At 41.8% G+C, this 22,694-nt stretch overlaps 1 protein-coding gene across 1 annotated transcript in view; it reads left to right on the top strand.

Moving 5' to 3' along the window:
* The first annotated feature begins 1,138 nt into the window (after window positions 1–1,138).
* dpp6a (dipeptidyl-peptidase 6a) overlaps window positions 1,139–22,694 on the top strand; it is a 226,423-nt gene continuing 204,867 nt past the window's right edge. Inside the window, exons 1-2 of the mRNA XM_084340342.1 lie at window positions 1,139–1,402; window positions 1,487–1,554. Of these exons, the coding sequence (XP_084196468.1) occupies window positions 1,498–1,554 (57 nt within the window). The 5' untranslated portion in view covers window positions 1,139–1,402; window positions 1,487–1,497. The remainder of the gene's footprint in view (window positions 1,403–1,486; window positions 1,555–22,694) is intronic.

The following is a 22,694-nucleotide window of genomic DNA, read 5'->3' as shown; positions in this document are numbered from 1 at the left end:
CACAAAACACGTTTCACAAAAACACAACATTTCACAAACCACTTAACATTTGACAACACACATTTCCCACATTTCACAAAACACAACATTTCTCAAAATACAACCTTTATAAACAACACAACATGTCATAAAACACATGTCACAAAATACTCAACATTTCACAAAACATAACATTTCACAAAACATAACATTTCTCAAAACATAACATTTCACAAAACACTCAACATTTCACAAAACACTCAACATTTCACTAACAATAACATTTCACAAAACACAACATGTCACAAAACAACATTTCACAAAACACAACATTTCACAAAACACTCAACATTTCACTAAACATAACATTTTACAAAAAATAAAACATTTCACAAAACACATGTCACAAAACATAACATGTCACAAAACACAACATGTCACAAAAACACAAACGTTTTAACCCGAAGTGCCACCAAAGATTTCCATCACCATCATCAAAACACCAAATGAAGAACTATCTTCATGAACATGGTGTTATTTAAAAATACTTGCAGAATTGGTGCCACAGAGCAGTAAAGCTTTCTCTTGGCTTTTCCTTTAATCTGACTCAAATCTGTACACATTGAATGCAGCATCTCTAATTACTCCCTCCCCTCCACCACAACCTCTCCTACAGTGAGCGACAGTAACTTTGTCACAGCTCAGCCTCGCCCTGTCCACATAATTGTCACACTTGAGTGGAAGCTCGCCCTTGTAACATTAATTCATTATGCCATAATTGAAACCAAACAAATTCACTTCCTCGTGTTGAGATAATGATTGTAATTGTCACAAATAATTTGTCTGCTGTAATTGTTGGTGTCAGTCATCTTATTTGAGTTTGATAGAGGTTACTCTGGCTGCAAACCAACCTGAAGCTGCTTTGATTTGATCAGAAAGTAGGAAAAAACAGCAGATTACAGAGACTTCAGCACACAGTGTTGAATTCTGCAGTCTAATATTAAATCTCCCCTCATGATACATCATGGTCATGGTGTACCTTGCAGTCCCTACTGCTGTTTTCTGCTCTGGAGTGGGCGAGCAGTGTTGACAGGCTCCTTCTTCAACTCTTGTGTAGTCAAGCTGTCAGATGGGATGCGCTTGCGCAATTGCTGCGCTCACACACACACACACACACACAACCACACAGCTCCATCCGTGTGAGCAGGTTAGTGGAAGTGTGTGAATACAGCGGATTCATGTCAGGAAAGAGACAGTGAGCGTCAGTTTACGCAGCTGGAAAAAAGTTCTCGTCGGATTTACATTTGACTTCGTGCGTCAAATCCTTCTGGACTACATCTGGGGAAAAAAACACTACACGATTTTAATGCCAAACGAGCTCTTTGCACGCCGATAACGAGGGAGCGAACCAGCGCGCACGCAGGTATGTAAACCAAACACTCCTCCTCTGCTTTAAACGTGCTCCAACTTTGAGAAAATCACTTCATCGCTTTTTTTTCCCCCGCAGAAGTTTTCGCCATGAACCAAACGGCAGGAGCCGGGAATGCGTATCGCAGATGCTCCAAGGGAGGAAAGGTAAGGATTCAGAGAAGTTCAGAGGAAGAAGATTTGGTTTTAAACACGCTGGTTTTGGTGCGCACGGGCAGGCGTGGTGGAGGCAGCGTGGCACTGGTGCTGGATGAGGGGAAAAGCTTTGTTTGCCGTTTTTCCAGATTGTTGGGTTATTGCGCGTCTGTGCGCTTTTGGAGATGTTGTAAATCCTGTCCTGGATACAATTTGTCTGCTGCTCTCATCAGCTTAATTAAAGTGGATGATGTGAGTGGTCAGTTTACAAGCAAGAGAAGGCTTTTTTTTTAATCAACACTGTGAAAAAAGCTCATTTTTGTGAGTTCATTGAGCACAACACAGGTGGATCCTCACTTGCATGTCATTTCCTGCTCAAACCTCTTCATCAGTGACTCACCAGTCATCTGCTCAGGTCCAACATGATGACACTGAAGCATACCGACACTGTTTTACCAAGCCTGTGACCCACATTACAAGGCTGCTAGTGCTGCTGTGTGGATGTGTAGTCAACAGGGAGAAGAGGTGGGATGAAAAGGAAGGATGGGGGGGTGAGAAAGGCAGGAGGATGTGGGAGGGAAAGGGGGGAGAGACTGCATGAGAGAGTCTTTCCAGTGAAACCATTAGAAGAGAGCTCTGGTGTGTGTGTGTGTGTGTGTGTGTGTGTGTGTGTGTGTGCGGGGCTGCTCTCATTCCCAACACATCTGGCTCCGTCGGCATGCAGCATCAGTAGAGATGAAGTATGAATGCTTATTTATCACCAGCAGCTCTGTCACATGGAAATACTGCAGCGTTTACAAATATTGATTTTTACAGCTGCAAATATTTGGAGCTCATGTGAATTGATCGCAGAGGCGCCTGTTCTCTCATAGAGGTGTTCACAGTGATGTGGTAAATGAGTCCTGATGGGCGTGGATGGTGGTAACACACACACACACTGTTGCTTTGTGTTGGTTAACACGCTCAGTTTAATTGACGCTGACGGTTGTGATCTTTCACAGGACTTGAACTGGTCGTGAATTAAAAGCATGTTGTTTGTGTTAATTTGTCCTGTGTTTGAGGTCTTGTTGTTGTTTTTGCTTTAACATAACCAATCATTATGTTGATTGATGATAAGTGTTGACTGCACAGTGTAATGGCTGATGAGTAATGACAACATCAGCGTTTCAATTGGTTCCCTGTCAACCTCGCTTTCAGTTTTGCCATTTTTCTCCGGCACTTTGGCACTGTTTATCTGATTTCAAGGGTCCATTATAGACTGAATGAATGAATGAATGAACAGAAACGAGCCAGTTGTGTTTGTAGGGGTCTGTTTCCTCCTAAAGTCCAGTTTTTAAATGCATAAAGCATTAATGACAAAAGATGGCAAGTATCGTATAGTAAAGAAAGTAATGTTTTAATGATGATTATAAAACAATATACAACACATTGAGTCAGCTGTGACACCTGTTATATGTTCCAATAGAGAGTGCCTGAAAACTAGCTAGTTAGTTAGCAGAGAGGTGTAAAAGATAAAAGTAATGAGTAAGCAGTTAAAAAAGTTATGGTTGGTAAATGTAATGGACAGAAATGTGTGGCTAAATGGCTAAAATAGTTAACTAAAAGCATGTTCGCAACATAGCTAATAGTTATGGATAGCCTAAATGGCAAAAATGGGTTAGCTGGCTAAAGCAAGTGAGCAGAGAAGTTAGCTACAGTTAGCTAAAACTGATGGATACATTGATAAAATAGTTAGCTAAAGCAAGTGAGCAGAGAAGTAAGCTACAGATAACTTATTGGATAAATGGTTGGAATAAATAGGCCTCGCTTAAATAAACAGTTTCAATAGTTAGCTAAATGTAATGAATACATGGGTGAATGGAATTGCTAGCTAGTTATTGATTAATGATATCTAACAGTAGTGGATGAATAGATAAAAAAGGCCTAGATAGAGGTAAAGAATAAATTGTTCAAATTGTTTGAAAAAGTTGTAAATAAATAATTGATATAGTTCGCTAAAGCTAATGGATGAATGGTTTTTACTATAAGGTTAACTAAAAGTTGGCTAATTGATCAATGATAAACACAGTTAGCCTAACTTAAAGCAGGTAGGCTGGAGAAGTGTAGGCTAACAGTTAGCTAAAAGTCTAAATTAAACGGTTCAAACAGTTAGGTAAATGTAAAGAAAGGTTGAAATTAATAGCAAGTAGATGATATGTTAAAACAATGGATAAATGAACACAATAGGCCTAGCTAAAGGTTGTTAGCAAAGAGTAGGCTAATAGATAAATGGTTGAACTAGTCAGCTAAAAGTAGATAATTGAAAACTGGCTCAATTAGATTGATATAAGTAATGGACAAAATGGCCGGAGTAGATAGAGCAACGGATAAATGGTTGGATTAGATGGGACGGTTTAAAAATAACAGCTAACTGGTTTGAAAAGGTCGAGTGTCCGCTGCTCCAGGTGGTAGCCTAGACCTAGTCCGAATGCAAACTTGACCTGAACTGACATCAATTTTATGTTTTTTTCAATTGTAAGAAGAAATTGTAATGTTCGATTTTATATAGGTAAAAGTTTTAATTAGCATCCAGTTTTAAATCACTTCAAATGAGCACATTTGGCACATGGTGTCTGGTGTTGATGAAGGCCTGTGTGAGTGCATCTGTACGTACCATCCTGTGCTACAGATCTGCAGTAGTGCTCCCTGTGCTTGTTCTGTTCAGGGAATATTGTTGTCCTCGCTGTAATTTTTGCAAAGTGCCCTCACTCACTGCTCGTTCTAATTTCGTCCCGTTTCATCTCCTCTTACATCAACTTTGAGAGAGAAAATAGATTGAGACTAAACACCTCTCCAGACACTTTTGTCTCCAGTGTCCGTTTCATTATCTGTCCCGCGGCCGCTTTTAGCCCCGGCCGGCAGGATTGTCTGCAATTTCAAACTGTTTTTGTTTTGTTGCCCGTTTTTAAAGCCTCGGCTCGGGCTGAGGATTTCTCTTTGATGAGTCGTGTGTCTCTCCCCGGAGTTTCTATTTGCAGTCGTGTTGACAGTCGGCCACAGAGACATTTCATCGTGGATTAATGACACTCTGATTGGGTCTGCATGTGTTCTGCGGGGCCTCCCGACAGGATAAGCTTCACGTGGTCATGGTCATCAGCTTGTGACGAGCTTTGACAGGTTTATAAACACCTGAAATGAGAGGAGAGCAAGTGTGCTGTGTGTTGAGATTATTTTAGCCTCCTTGAGAAAATCCACATGCAATTCCTACAAAAAGATAAAAACTGACCCTGACACATTTCAAATGAGGCTTTAAACAAGCTATTGGACACGTATCCAGCATTCCTGCAGCCGTGTTGTAGCGTGGTGGTGTGTTTTTGTCCCTGATGTTTTCTGGTTACCTGCAGCGCCAACATATGTTTGTCCTCTAGCCTCCAAAGACCATCATGCAGTGCGGCAACATGTTAGCGGCTGCTCCTTGTAGTAGCTTTTCAGTCATTTTAACCGTCAAACTGTTCCCGTTGTGCTCATTTTTCACATCATGACTCTTATCTACCTGCACAATACAGCACAGAGAGGGTCTCCTGTTGTCCAAAGGCCTTCTGGGAAATGTAGGAAGTCATTCAGATGGAGATCCACATAAAAATGAAACTTTATCTGAGAATAACTTACGAAATTGGTGATATCTGAGGGAGCTGAAATGATACGTTGATTAATTGATTAGTTAATTGACAAAAACAGGTCAAACATTGAGATAATCACAAAACATTTCCCTTTTCTAGCTTCTCATATGTGACACTGACATTTTCTGACGTCTCCTTGAATTGTTTTTCACTGTTTTCTGGCATTTTATAGACCTGAACGGGAGATTTATTGAACATGTAAGAATATATACAGTATATAAGAGTGGAGTTTTTACTTGAAGTGTCTGAGATACATCCAGTGTTTGATGTTTGAATCTCTTAATAGAAATACAGTATGTTTTCTTCCCCATTGAGACTGTTGATCTCTTTTTCAGCGGCGACACGACAGTAAACAACAAGGAAACAAAGAAATCAGAAGATATACTCGAGGATATAGACCTCGAACTGCAACAAATACCTCCAGACGTCGACACGTACCAGCTGACTCCCTCAGTTTCACATCTTTTTGAAGTCTATTCCAACTGAGGGGAGCAGGGCACTTAAAAGCTTTCGTCCATGTACTTGTAACGGACCGTAAAAACATCATCTTGTGATCTCGGACTATAACTGCAGACAGATCTGTGTGCAATCAGAATGCAGGGTGAAGTTTTATAGTCCACAAAACATTTCTGGAGTTTTGCAGGAATACGGCGTTGCAGCGTCCTCCTGAACAACTGAAACAAAACATAGAATGGCTCCATGCAGCTCGTCTGGTGTCGGCCAAGTCTGCAGAATCCCAGAGATTCAAAATTGATTCAAAGAGATTTTATTTACGCCCCTTTTTAAGCTGAAATTGTCACTCTAGCTGCTGAACTAAAAGCATTAGCATACATTACAGCATGTCTGAAAGCGGGTGCATGTGCTTGACTATGCAACAAGGGTGTGAATAAAGTTATTTCAAATCAATGTGGGACCTCAGGACTCCTGGATACTTGGATTATGCCGGCGCCATTTTATGTTTATGTTAAGTTTCCATCTACTTCAGTTGTTTTTCCAGAAATGTTTTGTGGCCTACAAAACTTCACCTGCCTCTCCATCGGCATGAGGCTGAGTAGATACTCGTCCTTTAAGCTTTAACGCTGGTCAGCAGCAGCATTATGAACACCTCAGTTTAAAGGATGAAAACAAGCAGGTCACACTCCACTGATTGCTCCAGAAGATCAGACTGAGGAGGAGAAAATGTTGTGCTGCAGTTTTGTTGTGATGCAAAAACAGTGCCTGGACCTGAAACAGCCACTAGAGGGCAGTGTGGTACTGCAGTACATGCACCTGTGAGGGACTCCTGCTCTGTTTTATCAGAGTAAAATCAAGTGTAGGTCAAGACATCTATCCAACATGGACTTTGTAGACGCCTCATCTCACTAAGCTGCACATAATCCCTTTATTTTTTATTCATTAATTCTACTGTGTTATTTTAAAATGTACTCTTTTAATGTATTTTTTCCCCATTTTTTTGTGTATATATGATGTTTCTCTGAGACAAAAAGAAAAGCAAACACATAATTTTTAGGTAAAAAAGGTGTATTATTTTGAAACAGTCACAACAGTCTGTCCGTGTCGATACGCACTCGTCTCACCACTCGTTCTGTAAAGACTCCAGTTGTATTTTTGGCTGCTTTTCATAAATCTTTTGCAGCTCGTGAGATTCCCCATTGCTCCGAGATCAATTCCGGAGCTGAACTTATTCCTGACTTTATAGTCCCTGCTGCTCCTTTTTCCTTTTGTCTCCGTCACAGCAGGCTAGTTTGATTATCGTGGCCCTTGACAGCCCTGCGGTCCTGTGCGCGCACACTAAATCCCAATTAGCTTCCCTTCCAGTTTCCGAAAACCATTTGCAACTTTGCTAATCTCTGCATCTGCAAAAGCCCAGAAAATCCTCCCAGTTCTTCTGATTACGGTTTCATAACGAGGATATGAAAGTTTAATTTGTGTGACTCAGCTGAGACGCAGGAAAAAAAACACACACACAAGAAGACTGATGGTCTCATGCAATGAATATGTATTAACTGCTGCTGCACAAATATATAAATTGATCGCTCTGCTACGTCTGTCAGTTGGAAGTATTGGACTTTTGTCGTGTCATATAATTGGACTTTCTCTGAAGCTTATTTGTCCATCTTATTACTACATAGATTTTTTTTGTGTGTGTGCGTTTTAAACTAAAACTCATTTGTGTCTGCAGCTATCGAGCTTACATCAGAATGCAAATAAGCACGGCGCCCGGTTATTTCGGAGTGCACCAGTGCTAAACGGGTATTCTGAACAGCACAGGAGCTGAGCTGAGCTGAAAGGTGTTTGGATTGAGCGTAGACTTCTTAATTACCGCGGCTTTGTTGGCCAACAGCAGGGCAAACACCAGCATGAATGTGCCAGCTATTGATCCCTGCTCTCATTACACTGCGGGCCCATTGTAATGCACGGTTATCACTCCAACTCCCTCACTGGAGTCTATGGAAATGATCATTGATTTTTTTTTTTTTTTTTTGCACCCTTGGAAAAATGGCAGGAGGACGTCTATCTCAATCATCTTTGCACTTTGGATTTCTGCACTCGCCTGCTCATTAGCACCAGTAATCCTCTTCTCCTCCTGATGACTCCTAAAGAAGTATTTTACAACAGGAAAGATGGCCGTCGAATAAGACTGGGCTGTTAATGAAGTAGAAGGATGGAAATGTTTTAGAAATTGGTGCAACGTGACTAAAGAAAACAGAGAAACAGGGCTGTGGTGTTCGCTCTTCTTCAAAGGGCAGAAAATCTGCTTCAACCAGATGCACTGCGGGAAAACACTTTGTTGTTGATACATGCAGGGGCGCCCTCAGAAATGTTTTGTAGGGGGGCCAGAAGGGGCCACTGAAAATGTTGGGGTGGCCACCAAAATGCGAGGGGGGGGATCTAAATTGGCTGGCTGACTTTGCGTTTCTTATTTTCATCTTATTTTCATTACTGATTTCTGATATCAGATAGAAGCATATGATGCATATGGGGGGATTGCTCACTTGCAAATGGGGACGGGGCACTTGCGAGTGGGGGCGCCAGTGAGGTAGCCAACAATTGTATCAGGGGGGCTGCCTTGGGGGCACCACTGGATGCAACAGCCCTTATATCTGCCTGATGATGTGTTTTGGGTCATTTGGGGGTGTTTTTGCTGGTAAAAGAGTTCAGGAAAATGGAGAGAAGTTGAACATTGTTTCTGATTTTCAACCAGCTTTCTAACACTACATTTTGGGTAGAATATACAAATGAATGATGAGCCCCTTACCTTAAGTTGTGTTGCGCCTGCAAGGACTACAGATTGGTTTTCCACATTTTGTACACGAGCATCCACGGACACAAAGAGTACAGTTGGATCTCTCTCTAGAGAGGTTATTGTAGGTTTTCCATCTTTTGAGCCCTTGTTCTCTGTTTTGACAGTATCAATGCCCGTCCTACAGCCTACAACAGCCAATGTGTGACCATGCAGACAGGTGACCCAATGCCTGTTCCCCTCCTGAGCCATTTACACTCCAGCCTCTGGATGATTGATGCAACGTGTAGCCAATGAGATTTCAAATCCAGCAATATCATTGTTGACCCCTTTTTCTCTCGTCATATAGCATCAATTTCCTTTTTTTCCGTCTTTCTACTGCATAGACAGCCCAGTTTTATGAAAGGGCCATCTTTCCACCGATGAAACACTACCTTAAGTACGGGGCCCTGCCATTGGTCAAACTGAAGCCATTCCTGCTCTGCAGCAGTCGCCTTTGTAGTGCTGCATCTTTGCTTTTGAAGTCGCTCTTTCATGTCGGTCTCAAACACATAAAAGCTGCTGTCTGCTGGGCGACGTGATCGAGACTGTTTTGACTCCGTGTCTGAAAACAACAAGAACACCTTGTGCCTCTCTTTCTCTGTATTTGTTATGGGAACTTGTTTAGAGTGTACACAATAAAATTACATTTGGAGCCGCATCTTGAGAGCTCTACCCTTGTGAAATGAATAATGCAACACACACACACACACACACTGAGTAGATTTTTCTCACTTGTAACACCAGTAGGTGAAGTGGTTTTTCTTAAATGTGTTGCGGATTGCTAATTCTGCTGTGGTGGCATTTCTCTTTGTGTGTGCACTGAATCATTAGGTGCTGCAGCCTGAGCTGGGAGGAAATCCTTGAGGAAGCAGGAGCTTTATTGCAGTGTGTCAGCCTTGGGAAAACCATGCAAACACAACATTATACCTACATGTGCACACAGAGCGCTGTGTAGGTGTCGCATGGCTGCAACTACTCGGCCGTGGCTCTGTGTTTTCCCGGGCATGATTGACACCGCGGGGAGTGTAATTGCATGAGTCACCGAGACCTCCCTCGCCCTTTGAGTGAGCGGTTGGCTCTGCAAAATGCTTGGGTCATGACAGCCCATCTGGTGGCGTATCACAAGCAGTCAACAATGCCCTCCGAGACAAATGGCGCCTCAACAGTAAACAAACCACCGCTGGTTTGCGAGATAGACACTTGAGCCATATCTAAAATCACAAGCATATCCACTATGTGCCCCCAGAGGCCTCGGTAGCCATCAAACTAGATAGAGCGTGCTGCATCCACGCTATCAGATGCTGTCAGAGCCTGTCACAACTGATTTCACTGCTTCTTGTACCGTATGGACGTGTGATGTAAATGAGTCTTTGTGTTGTTAAAACAAAGCACCAACAAATACAAACACAGTTAAGCAAATAGGCTTAATTTAAGTGTGTGGTCACGCCATATATCGGTGGAAAGGTGAGATTCTTGTGGTTCTGTTCATGCAAATCTCACCATTAAAGTGTCTGGTTATTTCAGTGGTGCATCAAACTACAACAAAAACTGTTTTCCTCTCATTTTACGTCAGATGCCATCATCCTTCTACACCGGAGATCCTGAGATAGCAGCGGTTTCATTGAATTCATATGAGCTTATATGCCCGTCCTACAGTCTACAACAGCCACTGTGTCATCATGTAGACAAGTGACCCACTCTTTCTTTACATGCCAGCCTCCAGGTGACTGAACCATTTAGCCAATGAGATTTCAAATCCACTAATATATAGTTTATATCATTTTTTAAACCCATAAACTTGGAAATTATGCAAGTTTAATGTCATTTTAATGCGTTTTGCTCTCAAAAAGGCAGTTTTTCCACCTGAAGCACTTGTTTTTGACATGTTTTTATATGCATGAAGTTTGTGTTAATAAGGAAATAAAGAACTATAATGAGTTTTTGTCCCTTTTACTCTCAAGCAGGGTTTTTTTTTTTGAGGTTACAAAATGGTTTCAGAGGAATATTGCAATGTGCTGACATGTAAGAGCTGAGGGGCTGCAGGTCAGGGTTAAGTTTGCCCTCTGCTGGATGAAAGAGTTCATGATCTTCAGTGCGAGAGCTTCAAGTCTCACTCAGCAAAGTGAGTCGGTGCATAATGAGGCATCCGAAATGGTGAAACCATTAAATGAACGGCTTCTTAATGGCGAGACTGAAATGAAGTGGTTTGCATAATGAAGAGTTTAGTTTTAGGGCTGTGGAGCATTTTTAATGTTTTTAGGGAAGATTGCGTGGACTGTGGCTGCAAAACATGATTATAACTGTTTCTAATGCACTTTGCTTCATACGGTGACACTCTGGCATCATTTTACTCCCTAAGAGAGGCACAGTGGGACTTTCCACCTCGTCATGTAAGACAGCACGACCTCAGATCCTCTGAATAAACCATCATTTTATTCTTTCCACCATTTCTTTAACGTTCACATGAAAGAGAATATGAAAACAAAGATTCTTTGTGTTGTTGTATTGTCGGTCTGTTTGATCCTGCGGTTGTAACATACTATACGTGCACTTCAGCTGGAAAACAGACGAAAAAGAAAAAAAGGCCACCTTCTGCTTCGTAAGTCGCACTGTTTATCCTTATCTATCCTCCACCCACGCAAGAGCGCTCAGGGCAAACTTATGTGTTGTACGGCCTTGGTCAGATATCCAGAGAGATGTATACAAATAGCTCGACCTCTTCATGGGTTTGTTCTCCACGCCGCAGACATTTTTCAACAGCATCGTTTTAGGAAATATAGAAAAATGAAATGTGAAAGGAGCCCTCTTCAAGAGCAATACATATAGATTCACCAAAATGTACAGACCTCACTTGTAAAAGTTGATCAGCGCGGCAAAAATGATTGTTCACGCCTGGTAATTAATCGCCATTTAATCTTAAAAATAGTTTTTTCATTAATAAAATGACAAAAACACCCCCAAACTGTTTCTTAAGTCAGAAAGCTGAGGTGGAAAATGCCTCCCAGCAGAGATGAATGCAAGAGAAGCTTGAAGAATATGAGACATAATGACTTGTTAAAAAGGAAGTTTATGCAGAGAGACAGACTTTTAAGACAATTACTCAGTCTCTTGTCCAGAAGGTGTCAGTTCATACAACACATCAACATGTCAGTCGTCAATGAGAACGAGCCCGTCCGAATGTATTATTCCTGGAAACTGATCTGCATGTCGTCCAGCCGTCCAGCCTCGGCTCATTGGTCTCGGTCCATCGGAGGCAGCTTAAAGACAGATATCTTCTCACGTTGAAGCATTTTCAAGATGTTTTCTTCCAAAATATTTCCATAGCTCGACTGTGAGTCCACCAGAACCTCAGCTAACATGTGTTTTGAGTTTCTCTTTCTACAGATGTGTGACGAATTAAACTATATAAAACTAGTTAACAGTACTAAACACTACAATGCTAATGTTGCTAGCAGTAGCAGTATCTTTTTGTTGCACCCTATCACATTCACACCTGGAAGCTGCCCGGTGTAACCACAGTCTGATCTGTTGGCCACTGAGCAGCTCCACTAAGAGCAGTCAGGGTTTGCTCAAGGGCACTTCAGTGGTGGTAATGAGGGTGGAGCAAGCACTGCCTTTTACTTTCCGTGACAGTTAGGGGATCTGACAAATCTGGGGATTTGTACCGGCAGCCCTCAGGTCACCTATTCATTTTTGTGGCCAATACCAACAAAATTCTGATATTAATACATTTCCTGCAATGATAAACCATTCAGTGACGTCTGTGTCCTGTATGGAAGCAGCTAGGAAACATCTATCTATGTCAAATGTCTCTTTTTTACATTTAGACCTTCTATTTCCCAAATATTTTGCAGAACTTCTTATTTTCCTCTTGCAGAATGTATTTTTTCTACCTCCAGGAATGACACCATCTTATATTTTAGCATAAATTGAATTCAGAACTGGGTTCATTTTCGACAGAGGAGCCAGCAAAAGTTTGGTTATGCTGTAATAAACATTACATGGGACAGTTGGAGGTTACGCTTCGTGTCACACTTGTATCTAAAGCAAAGTGCAGTAGAGTGGTGCAACATTATACAGAAGTGTTATAAAAGATGCTCTTGCAAAGCTGGAAACTGGAGAGTTTTGTCACATAGGAATTAAGACTTTAAACACATCTGACAGGACATTGTGACATCGGCAGCAGTGACTTGAGCATTTTCTGATTCAAAGCCTGAAACTTAAAGCCAGTTTGTATGAAAAACTTAAACATTACTTCTAAAGCTCACAGTGTCGATGTCAAATTCAGTGTCAGGCGACCGACTGCAGGAAGTTGAACCCTGGATAACATCAGCGGCTGGTGTTGTGTTGTAGATGGTAACTTCACCATCCAAAATAATTGGAACAGAACAATGTAAATTCAACGCGTGGGTGTATTTTCCCTTTCAACGTTTTAAGGTTTGGCAGTCGACTCCCAGCACTTCTGCCCATCATCCCTGTGGGCTACATAACTGAGCCTGTGGCTTATTAAACAAATGCAGACTGAGCCTTTCCAGACCACAATGAGTGGAGTGAAGTGTGTAGGCTGGCTTTTGTGGGGCTACTGGCGGATGCACTTCAGCAAAGTCGTACAGTGTGTCCAGTGTTTTCGAGGCTCTGTTGCAAAGATTTAAGTTGACATTCGACAGCCTGACTTGGTAATATGAAAAAGGAAATCCATAAAGCCTATCAGCCCTGGCATTTGAAGATGAATCTATGTTATTTAATATTGTTATTACCTGATTTATTGTTATTGATCAGAGTGACTTTTACCGTCTTCCAGTGTTCACCGAGGTTGAGCAAAAAAAAGGAGCCATTTGATTTATTTCCAGTGCAGCTATTTCTGCAGTCTGATTTGAAGTTTTCTGAGAAACCTCGAGTGTCTTCTTAAAAGCGCCACGAGGGCTCTTTGCAAAGCTGCAAAGACATTCCCTCATAGACCCGTTATGCAGAGCCGTTTTTGGTGATGCAATAATTCCTCTTCTTCATTATAGTCCTAAGTGTGTTCCAGGGAATATCTCGCTCTTTGAAATCCTTTTTATATCCCTCTCCAAAGCCGAGCCTTTCAGCGGTAAGCTCTCGGAGACCTTCTGTTAGCTCCTGGTTGTCCATGCGTGTCTCTGCACACTGGCTTACACTGAGCAACAAAGAACGAAGCCTTTAGGTCAAATCCTTTTAATTAGAGTCACTTCACTTGATTTCAGGTGGAAGCATATTAGCTTTGTGCATGCTTTGAATGTGAGCAGCCAAACCCCCAGCACGCTCGCAACCCTCTAATTTTAAGGTGTGTTGCACAATCGAGGAGTTTCAGTTTCCTGGTTTTAATACAAAGCTGCTGCTTTTTGTTTTTATCTTGATTTTTCCTTGAATGAGACATTCTGCTCATTTTCAGGTTCATCATTTTATTTTGGGTCGCTACTAGAAAAGGATTACATGTCGTGATTTGGATTTTTTGGTTTGTTGATTTCCTGTACTGTGGTGTCTCTTGTTACTTTTTACTTCCTGCTCACCTGTGTTCCTGGTGTTCTGTTTCCCTCCTGTGTTCCTGGTGTTCTGTTTCCTTCCTGTGTTCCTGGTGTTCTGTTCCCCTCCTGTGTTCCTGGTGTTCTGTTTCCCTCCTGTGTTCCTGGTGTTCTGTTCCCCTCCTGTGTTCCTGGTGTTCTGTTCCCCTCCTGTGTTCCTGGTGTCCAGTTTCCCTCCTGTGTTCCTGGTGTTCTGTTTCTCTCCTGTGTTCCTGGTGTTCCGTTTCCTTCCTGTGTTCCTGGTGTTCTGTTTCCTTCCTGTGTTCCTGGTGTTCAGTTTCCCTCCCGTGTTCCTGGTGTTCAGTTTCCTTCCTGTGTTCCTGGTGTTCTGTTTCCCTCCTGTGTTCCTAGTGTTTTGTTTCCGTCCTGTGTTCCTGGTGTTCCATTTCCTTCCTGTGTTCCTGGTGTTCCATTTCCTTCCCGTGTTCCTGGTGTTCTGTTTCCCTCCTGTGTTCCTGTGCTCCTCTCCATTGTTCCCTCGGAACCTGTCTCACATCAGCCTCGTTAGGACTGCCCTGTTCCCAGTGTCTCTCCACCTGCACATCATCCCCTCTTTAGTTTGGTTTGTATTTTAGCCTGTGTTGTTCCCTCACTCGTCTGGTTTTCCCGTGTCTCCAGTGTTGTGTTCCTGCCAGTGTTTCCTCAGCTTCTTCCGTTTTGTACCGTATTTAGTTTTTGCTTTACTCCTAGGTTTTCCCCTGCCTGTGTTTATTGGTTTTGTTGCTTGCTTTCTTGACTTCAGACTAACATCAGCTTATTAAAGCTCGCTTTTTTGTTTTCTACCTGCCTTCAGTGTTTTCATAGTTGTCTGCTTCAATGCTAAAAAAAAAAACATCCGTTTTCTCATACTGTCCAGTGTTGCAGCACTGTATTCCCCTTCTGTCTGAAACGCTCTGTTTTAGCTCCTGTCTCTTGAAGCCCTCTTACATGCACGAGAATGTATAACACACTGAAAGGAAGGAAAAAAGCAAAATAGGTCTCGTTTAAGAATAAAGTGGTGATCAGTGGTCACAAACATTTGCAGCCGTTGTGATGTATTCTTTTCTTACCTTTTATAAGATTGTGTCAAAGTGCATTGTGTTAAAAACAGATTTTGTGTCACTGTATGACTTTAAATTGCCACTTAAACAGCGCAGGGCTTTTCATTACCGCCTTTAAAAGTGAATTTCAGCCCTTTTGTATGTGCTGCACATAATCATTTGAACCTAGTCATTTGGCCCTATTTGGCCTGATTGCTTGGCTCGGCCGTGACTTTTACATATTGTTTTCCGAGCTCCGTCCTTGTCTCGCCGCACTTCCAATCTGCAGCCTTTATTGAAATGTATAGCGCGGCCCTGCCACGGCCCATTTTCATATAACTGGCGGAGGTGATTTTATTGACTTATTGCAAACAGTCGGCGTATCACCGATCACACGAGCCTCATCCGTGCCCACGTCCCTGGCAGTTAAAAAGAAATGATTTGTCGCGTTAACTCCCATGGTGCTCTACATTGCCCTAAAACAAGATGCCGCTCCCCCTGACAATGAACACTCGTCGCCTGAACATAAACAACGTTTTTATTGTGCTCCACTCTGTGAGCCTCCAGATCAATGCTTTGTAAATCATCCTCGGGAGGCATACAAACACAGATCCAGCCCGTGCAGCCAACACATCTATGGACACGCTGGCACATTAATACAGATGGATAAAGAGCAAAGGGCCGGCGCTGTGTACTGTCAGCCAGTAATAATGAGTGGTTTTGTTGGCGAAATGGCAGCGAATCAGACAGATGAAGGGATCAGTGGAGCCATCGACCACCTTTTCAACTCAATTCAGAACTTGAGCCGTCGTTAAAGTTTAACAAAAGCGTAATACTTTCTGATATTTCACTACTGCTGAACCTCACCTTGCTGCCTGTTTGTATTAGTTTCACTTAATGGGTTTTGTGCCTCGAGAGACAGAACAATCTAAAATGAGCAGCAAGCTGTAGACAACAGCAGAAAGTGGGACAGATATGCAGGTGCAATGTGGAAAAAAGCAGCCCACTCAGCCGCCCGTCCTTTAGGCTAACCTGGTTCAGTGTATGCTGTTGGACCTGTGTACAAGTGTGCAGTCTGTTGCATGATATTCCTCAGAAAGCTGCAGCCTCGGGGATTAATCTTTTAGCATCATTAACTCCTCTCTTAATGATGAAGTTAATATATGTCTTAATGAGCGCGTTGTGGCACCAGAGCTCTGGAGTTTAAAGTTAAAGGCTACTCCTGAAGATTTCCATTATGTCAGACATCAACTCTGTTTATCGCTGGTGTTCTGTCAGCATTAGGGATTTACTCCATTTGTGGTCTGTTATTGCCTGTTTATAGAGTTTATTAGTGTTTGGTGTCTGTGAGGCAACACTAGATGTAATACCATGTCAGTAAACACTGATGGCTGCACTCTTCCTCATCAATCTTTCTTTTTTGACACATCTCGCAGTGAAAAAGAGTAAATTCCCACGCACACTTTCCATCTTTGCTTTGGCAGATTTATGAAAGGAAAGTCTAAGTTTCATCAAGACATAACACAGTCAAATGCTCTTGGGGGTCCTACGGCTTTAAAGTCCTCTATGTACATATACCAGAAGACATTTTTAAAAAAGGATCTATGGAAAACAAAAAAATTAAGAAAAATATGAACACTACCACCAAATTGATATGAAAATCATATTAAAATAGAAAAAATACATTCAAAGAGTCAAACGATAAGAAATTAATGAGGTAATAAGAGAAACCCAGACATATTTATTTTTTCCATAACTGAATAAACAAGCTGTTCTCGGAGGAAAATAAGCTCCCAGGAAAAAGCTAGAAAGGTGGCAGGGTCCGCCATGTGTTGTTCTTTAAGGTCAGTTTTGTTTTCAGTCATGAAAACGAGGGGGAGTTTGTTTATTTAGTTTGTTTAGGCATAAAAAATAATCAGTCAATGAAGATTTTTCTCTTTCTTCCCCATAGTGCACCTTTTAAAAAACACACCGGTCAAATACAGAAAGTCCTTTCAGAAACGTAACAGTAAGTTTGGTCTGTTTTGTTTTCACAGATAAAGAACCTCGACCTACCAGCACCTATTACTAATTAACACATTTCTAATTTTTTTAATAGGTACATACAAAAATTGAAGTGTAAGGCCTTTACAAAATGTGGCCGTGATGAATAAATGACCCCAAAATGCGAAATACTGCGAATATGTCACATCAAAACTATTCACACAGGCAGCGAAGCAAATTTGCGATGTTCTCCGATATCTGAATTTGCGGCATTAGGGTCGAGAGAAGACACATTCAGCGGGTTCATTTGCACTTCCTGTTGTTGGGCTGCAGGTCTGGTCCATTAAGATGTGTTAATATGCTATGTTTTTATCAAAGTAGTCTGGTGGATTTAAAGAGAGCACAGGCGGATATAACAGCTTCAGTTCCCCGTCTGTAAATCCCACATACGTATATATATATAGCAGCAATCAGGGTTATTCATCCCAAGTCATCTTTGTCGAATTGTCTTTATAACGTTGTGTTCTTTGTCAAATAATACATGTTGATGACAAACACAATCATCAAGTCTGCCATTGTCATGAGTTGTGATGTGACGTCCGTTCCACACATGACTGGGTGATGCCTTCATTCGCTTTGCAAAAGCTCAGACAAATCAACCTCCCTCTGGAAAAACAGTCTCTTTTTATGCAGCGTTGCTGTGTCAAGTACAAACGGCAAAAAAACAACAACTCGGAAATATTGAACTGCAAATGAATCACATGAATAAAACGGCCCCCAGTGTGTAAAAGAATGAGACATCGGTTTGGGCGACTATAAGACCATTTCTTGGCGAGGCGCAGTGATTTCCTGGAGTCTGTAGACTGGATACATCTTGCAAGGTTGAAAAAAGAAAAGGCCTTGACTGTTCCTGTCATCCATCACTCTCACATTGACCTGACACTCGGACATTTGCAGCAGAAATGCACTGAAACCTGCAGGTCAAAGTGACCAACGACGGCTGAATTTCACCTGAATTCACAAACCACACACTTATCCGACAACTGTATCCTGATGGGAGTGTTGAAGAAACTTTTTTTTCCCACTTTAACTCCAGTTTGTCGTCATATCTCTGCACATTCTGTACACAATCACTCTCTTTACATGCACTGTATATAAATCTAGCTTTACAGTGTTATTTACCAGACGTTTTCCAATTTTCCCGGTGTGTACGCACAGGCACTGTGTGAAATGTGACACTAATTTGCATGCTGACAACGATTTCGAGTGAGATTACACCCAGCTGATTGATGGCCGCGCTGTTGCCCCAGAAACCACCTTGGGCGATGTGATATGACTCTGCCGTTATCAGACAGTAAAGCATATTCCTGTAGTTAATCTTCCCAAATGGGCGTTCACAGAAGATATCCGGCATCCACGGGCCTTGACTGGTAATGAAAGACAGCCTTTTCCAGTGGCACGTCTGAATGCAGCTCATTTGAAAGCAGAGAAAATGACAAAGAGGATGACAGGAAGGGGAGCTTTGCTGGCATGTTTCATTATTCACTGATGTAGGCTAATGTAAAAAACTTCTGTGTAAAGTCTCAGTACTGTATAGCGACACATAACAGGAATTAGTGGTTTTGTTTACGCGTCAGCTGGGATCGGCTCCAGCACCTCCCCCTCCCCGACCCTCCAGCGGATTGTATTATATTATAGATAATTGATGAATGGATGTTTAACAGAATTGATTCAGTTTATAAATCATAATATCAGGCAGTAAAGCAGCAGATGTGATCCGGTGCAACCCAAGAGAGGCATTGTGAAAGGACTGAATACGTAATGGCCACACTGGGGTTTAATTTCTTAATAGAGCTGCGATAATTAATCATTAGTCAATCAAAAGAAAATTAGCTTGATTTGAGTTTTGATAATGGGTTAATCATTTAAGTGTATTATCAAGCAAAAGATTCAAATATTAGCTTCTTTTTTTTTACCTCAAATGTGTGTCTGGGTGAATGCAAACAGCGGCAACAAGATGGTGTTGAATATGGTTTGACAGCTTTACCTTAAATGTTCGACATCAGGTCAACACTATCCATCGATTTTGACTGTAATTAAGCATCGAGCATCAATGACGTAAACACAGAGACCACCTCTCCTCGTCCCGTCTTGGAAGATGGTCCGCATGGAGTACAACAGCTTGATCTGGGAAGTTGTGGTGGAGACAGGCCTCTGGAAAGATGTGAGCACTACGTTCTCTGATTTCCCGTTGTTTTCCTGCAACTGGACGTTAGCCCCTTAAGTCCAAGCTGGATTAGCAAATCTCTTCCGGTCCGGCTGGTCAGGTTGGACAGATGGAAGATGCCGTGGTTGACGATCGTCTAAAGGTTTGCTGCTCTTAATCCAAAACCTGTGCTTTATTTTCCAATGTTGATTAATTTTTCTATTTCTGCAACAAAAGTAACATTTAAAAAACAAAAATCTAGACAAAAGAAATCTATTTGAATTCGTAATTTTCGACCCTGGGAAGTTGTGATGAGCTTTTTTGACATTTTGTAGATTAAACAATTAATTGTAAAATTGTGAAATTAATCGTGGAAGTAATCAGTCATAAAAATAATAGTTAGTTGCTACCCTATGCCACGACAATGCATAAAAGATACATGACACAAGAACTACAAAGTACACTGTATTTCTATGGGTATGTGGACACCCCCATGCACAAACGCAGGTCTGTAAAGAAGCTGAGCCTGGCTCAACCTCACTAAATCCCTCGTGGCTGAGTGGGAACAAATACCTCCAGCCAGTTGCCAAAATCTTGTAAAAAGTCTTCCAGAAGATTCGAGGCTGTAAAAGCATCTGCTTAATATCCAACAACCACTTATGATTGTTTGGTTGTCCACATGGAGAGGGGCCATGTGGTGCAAAGACTAACATGGATTTTGGATGGATTGTCCAGCTCTTAAAGCTCACACCACTCAATCACACCATAGCTGATTAGGTATGCCCATGAAATTAATCAGAAACCCTGTGGGCTGTATCTCCCTGTTGGATAAACATGAGCGGCTCAGGCACGTGTAAGGTACAGCCAGCTCTGCACAGTGCCATCAGTCAACCTTAATGGTTGTTAACATTACCAAGTAACCAGATCTAATCGTTTTATAGTCTGTTGACAGTACAGTGGGACATATATGTAAATGTTGATGAAGCTGAGATTCTCACAGGCCAACAGGGAAGGCGTTTACTATCTGGGAGAGGTGACAAGTGTGTTTTTACCACATTCCCACTCACTGTGTGTAATGTGCCCACAGGGAGATGGTGAACTGGAACTGCAGAGAAACCATAAACATGAATCATGTTGGTACTTTTGATCAACGCTGCAATGGGCTGTGTGCTGAACCCTGAACAGCTACCTTCCAGTTGTAGTTAAGCAACTCCATGGCAGGTCTGTCAAGTTTGGGATTTTTAAAAATATGTTTCAGAGATGATCCATTTTACTTTTTCTTTTCCAGTATCGCATTAAAAAACCCTGTATTATGTGATGTTATGGATGTGCTCACACAAGTCAATAATGTGGTATCGGACGGATGCATAGACTCGTGTGCTGACCAACACCTGATCCACTATTTTGGCCAGTATTAGAGTTATTTCCGGTACCGGTATCAGTATCGGATCAACCTTAATAGTATGCTGAAGCTGTGTTCATGGGACTGTAGTAAAAACAATACTTTTTAGTTTTGAGGATAGTGTCTTTCTTTTGCCTTTCAGAAACAAAAAACACATGAGCAAAGTATAAGGAATATATTGAATCACGTGTATCAGCTTTAATGTAACCTGCAAATGCTAGCTAGTCTGGCTAAAGGGCTAACTAGCTTTCTTCCTACAGTAGGCAAGTAGGCTAAGGGAGTGCTACCTCCAAGACCAAGGAGCATTTCATTAACTGGTTAAAAATATTCAGGCTAGCTACACTCAAGCAGCCAATGAAGGTTTGAATTAAAAGAAAAAATTGCGGTCAACTGAGTCTATCTAATCAACTGTTTCTTTCAGGGCCAATATTGATTATGCAGATGCAACCCTTTGAAGGTTAGCTTGATTAGATAGCAGGCTAGGCTACAGTTAATCAAATCTCTTGGCTACACTTCATTTCAGCCAATGAAACTGACCATCACTGTGTATAAATGAGAATCCTGCTGTTTTTCTGCCTCTATCTCAAATTATGGACACATTGTGACTCCCCCAAAAAGCTGTTTTTGCTACGCATTCGCCGTGTGAGTGGAAACCTTGGCAGGTGCAGCAGGTGTTGAGCAAACAATCAATTTATCATATTCACTAAAAAGGCATCTATTGGCTGCATGTGAATGTAAAGTGAATCTCAACACTGGCTCTATTAGAAATGTAAAATGGATCATAATGTAGTCAAAAGCATTTTATGGTGCAAAGTCCTACCTGACCTTTGTTTTAGAGCAGAACATATTCTTTCATGGACCATGAGGGATTGAGCAGCTATAACAACTGATAAAATATTACTTTTTAACCAGACGACGACGTCTACTTAAAGTCAAAGTTAAATTAGCTTGTAATAACTTATGCATGCACGTATTGATTTTCCTTTCTCGTGCGTTCGCTTTAACACCCGTGCTCTAATCCTTTTGAACCGCTCGAGTGTGAGTTGCGAAGCCAAAGCCAGCTGCTGTGCTGTGGGAACTCATCATCCGTCCCTGAGCGGGGCAGAGCAGGTTAAAGTGATGAATCTGATCCAAGTTCCTGACAAACGCCTGCTGTTCAAGGCAACTGTTCCATTAATATTCAGATGTGCTTACTGGCTCCGTCACGGGGTGGAGTGAAGCAAAAGTCTCCCTAAGTTGGAAAATAATTACAGTAACTTTTTTCTGTCTCGTACTGCCAACTGCTACCGAGAGAAGACTGTGAGGTAGCGCTACAGTTTACAATTTATTTGATGTCATATTTTATTAGGCTTTAGTTTTTCACCTGCAGGTTCAGTATTTGCATAAAAGCCAAAGTAAAAAGGCTAACACTGCTTTTTCTATAGGAAACCTAAGAAATTATATACCAGCAAAACACCACATTAGTTCATGATCTTTCTAGCCCTCTATGTGGCTAATAGACCTCCTGCATCGAGGCTGCAAGATTAATGTGCGCTTTACACGCCTGTGCACCATTTTTTTTCTGCTCCTGAATTCATTAGAGATGGTAACGATCTGTCGCTCTGACAGTCCGGGGCGGGGAAGGTCAGCAGAAACCTCTTATCAAGATTACGGCGCTCCCCACCAGCGGAGAAGTGCACCCAGCGTTTTAGAGAGAAATTCTACAGAAAGATGTTTGAGATGCAAATGAGTGGACAGTGTGTGTGCTGAAGTAGTTGCTTCCTGCTGCTCGGTAATGGTTTTACATTTTCGGCTATCTCTGATTTGCTAAAACATTGATCACTCTTGACCTTTGGCCGAAACCTTGAGCCTCGTTTGAACTCCAAAGCACATCGACCCACGCGTTAACGGATTTTTAGGATATATCTGCTCTAAGACACTCTGGCACCTTTTCTTTCCATTTTCTTGGAACGATACCGTTCAGTTAGAGCGCAGTTGTATCAGGAGAGGATTTAGTGGCAATCTCAGTCTCCTTGATTCAATTTAGGCTGATGGTGATATTGCTTACAGTAATTTTA

Source organism: Pagrus pagrus, assembly GCF_965226575.1.
Source record: "Pagrus pagrus genome assembly, chromosome: 20".
Taxonomy (NCBI): domain Eukaryota; kingdom Metazoa; phylum Chordata; class Actinopteri; order Spariformes; family Sparidae; genus Pagrus; species Pagrus pagrus.
The sequence above is the reverse complement of the archived record's forward strand: the minus strand, read 5'-3'. Positions and strand labels throughout refer to the sequence as shown.